The sequence below is a fragment of the Arachis ipaensis genome, chromosome B06 (assembly GCF_000816755.2).
Source record: "Arachis ipaensis cultivar K30076 chromosome B06, Araip1.1, whole genome shotgun sequence".
In the NCBI taxonomy this organism is placed as follows: Eukaryota; Viridiplantae; Streptophyta; class Magnoliopsida; order Fabales; family Fabaceae; genus Arachis; species Arachis ipaensis.
Window position 1 is genome coordinate 14,977,454 of NC_029790.2, and position 2,322 is coordinate 14,979,775.

Genomic DNA, 2,322 nt, shown 5'->3' on the forward strand with positions numbered 1-2,322 from the left:
CCCAAAAATTTAAAAAAAAAAAAAAAAAAGAATGTAATCAAATTTCCTTTAAAACATTTGATTTTGTTAAGGTGATAACCCTGTTATGCCATGCCCCTTCCGGCCTTTGAGGATTAAGGTGATCCCAGTTCCCAACCTCTGGCAGTGTGCTTGTCTGTTGTCATAATGAGCATTCTCCAATCCGCAAAAGTAGTATTCCATCTTGGAATCTCCTCATCCGACCCCAAGAAGAAGACCTTCATCCACCTCTCTCCTTCTCACTGCAAAACAAAAGCGGCAGCAGCCAGGTCAAGAAGAACACCGGAGCGGGAGGACACCTTCGCATGGAACAGCCTCATTCAGAGCCATCTGGCAAACAACGAGTTCCCTCTCGTCGTCTCCGCCTACCTCCAAATGCTTGAGCACCGCGTTCCCCTCGACACGCGCACTCTGCCGCGCGTCCTCGATGCCTCCCGCCTCATGCGCGACTTCCCCCTCGCCAAGCAGCTCCATGCTCATTCTCTCAAGCTCGGCTTCTCTTCCCACCACTACGCCGTAACCGCCCTCATTCACATCTATGCCGATCTCGATACCCTTCCCATGGCCCAGAAGCTCTTCGACAACTCCCCTTCCCGCAATGCCGTCTGCTGGACTCTACTCGCAAGGTTGTATCTTCACGGCGGGAACCCCACCCTCGCCCTTGCTCTCTTCCATCAGATGCTGGCGTTGGATGATGGCGTTGCTGTCGACCACGTCGCGGTCGCAACGGCCTGCAGCGCCTGCGGGATGATGAGGTCTCTCCCTCAAGCAAGGATTATGCACGACGTTGCTAGGAAATGCGGGTTGGATTCTGATGTTTTAGTGTGCAATTCGCTGTTGAAGATGTACAGTGATTGTGATAGCATGAGCGATGCCCGCTTGGTGTTTGAGAAAATGCCTTGCAAGGATGTTATTTCTTGGACATCAATGATTTGTGCTTATGTCAAGAGAGGAGGATTCAATGAGGCTTTCAAGTTGTTCCGGGAGATGATCAGGGCTGGTTTCAAACCTGATTCCCATTCCATCTCTGCTTTCCTTCCTGGGTGCGGAAGAATCGCCTCACTCAATCAGGGTAGAGAAATTCATGGCTACTTGCTTAGAAACGGGATTCATTCTAACCTCAGGGTAAACAATGCACTTATGGACATGTATGTAAAATCCGGATGTATCACTTCTGCTTCCAATGTTTTTGCTGGAATTAACAAGAAAGATACCATTTCATGGACCATAATGATATTGGGATATAGCTTACATGGACAAGGGAAGCTTGGAGTTGATTTATTCAGGCAGATGAAGAACTCAAAGGTGCTGATAGATGACAGTGCCTATGCTGCTGCCCTTCTTGCTTGCAGTACTGCCCGCATGGTTGAGGAAGGAAGGATTTACTTCAATCTTATTAGGGTCCCCACGGTTGCACACTGTGCTCTGAAGGTGGTTCTGCTTGCGCAGTTTGGACTTTTCATGGAGGCGAGGACCTTTATTGAGGAAAGAGGGATTGAAAAGCATCCTGAGATACTAAGGAAACTGCTAGAAGGCTGTAGGATGAGTGGCCAATACACTATGGGGAAGCAAATTGTCGAGCAGCTTTGTGAATTGGAACCTCTAAATGCTGAGAACTACGTCATGCTTCTCAATTGGTATGCAGGCTCTGGAAAATGGCACATGGTGCAGAAGATGAGGGAAACAATTAGAGACATGGGTTTGAAACCCAAAAAGGCTTATACTTGGACATTGTTCAGGAACAAAGTACATGTATTTGGAACTGGGGATGTATCTCATCCAAGATCAGAGAGAATATATTCAGAATTACAGGGTTTAATTGAGAAAATGAGAGCCAAAGGACTTGAACCAAATTGGGATTTCAGACTCCATGATGTAGATGAAGAGAGGGAATGCATTCGGATAGGGCATAGTGAACTCTTGGCACTTTCTTTTGGGCTCATCAGCTCTCATGCTGGACCAGTACGTCTTGCGAAGAATTCTCGGATGTGTAATGGTTGCCACAGTTTTGCAAAGTTTGTATCGAAGATGATTAGAAGAGAAATCATCTTCAAGGACCCAAATTTCTTTCACCATTTTAATGATGGCCTTTGTTCATGTGGAGACTTTTGGTGATTATTTTCTGACTGCATTTGTTTCCTTGAGTTGATCATTTTCATCATGAAAATGATATGATGACCTACTATCCCTTGACACATACAATCGACACATTAGAAAATGATGGAAGACAACAAAAAGAAACTGTATCTCATATCAATATCATCCAATGAACAATTAAAAAAGGGGAATTAAGTGAACCTCCTC

At 45.7% G+C, this 2,322-nt stretch overlaps 1 protein-coding gene across 1 annotated transcript; it reads left to right on the top strand.

The window, feature by feature from the left end:
- LOC107645829 (pentatricopeptide repeat-containing protein DOT4, chloroplastic-like) lies at positions 166–2,133 on the top strand. The gene has a single exon (XM_016349953.2). It carries the CDS (start codon positions 166–168, stop codon positions 2,131–2,133), a length of 1,968 nt encoding a protein of 655 aa, XP_016205439.1.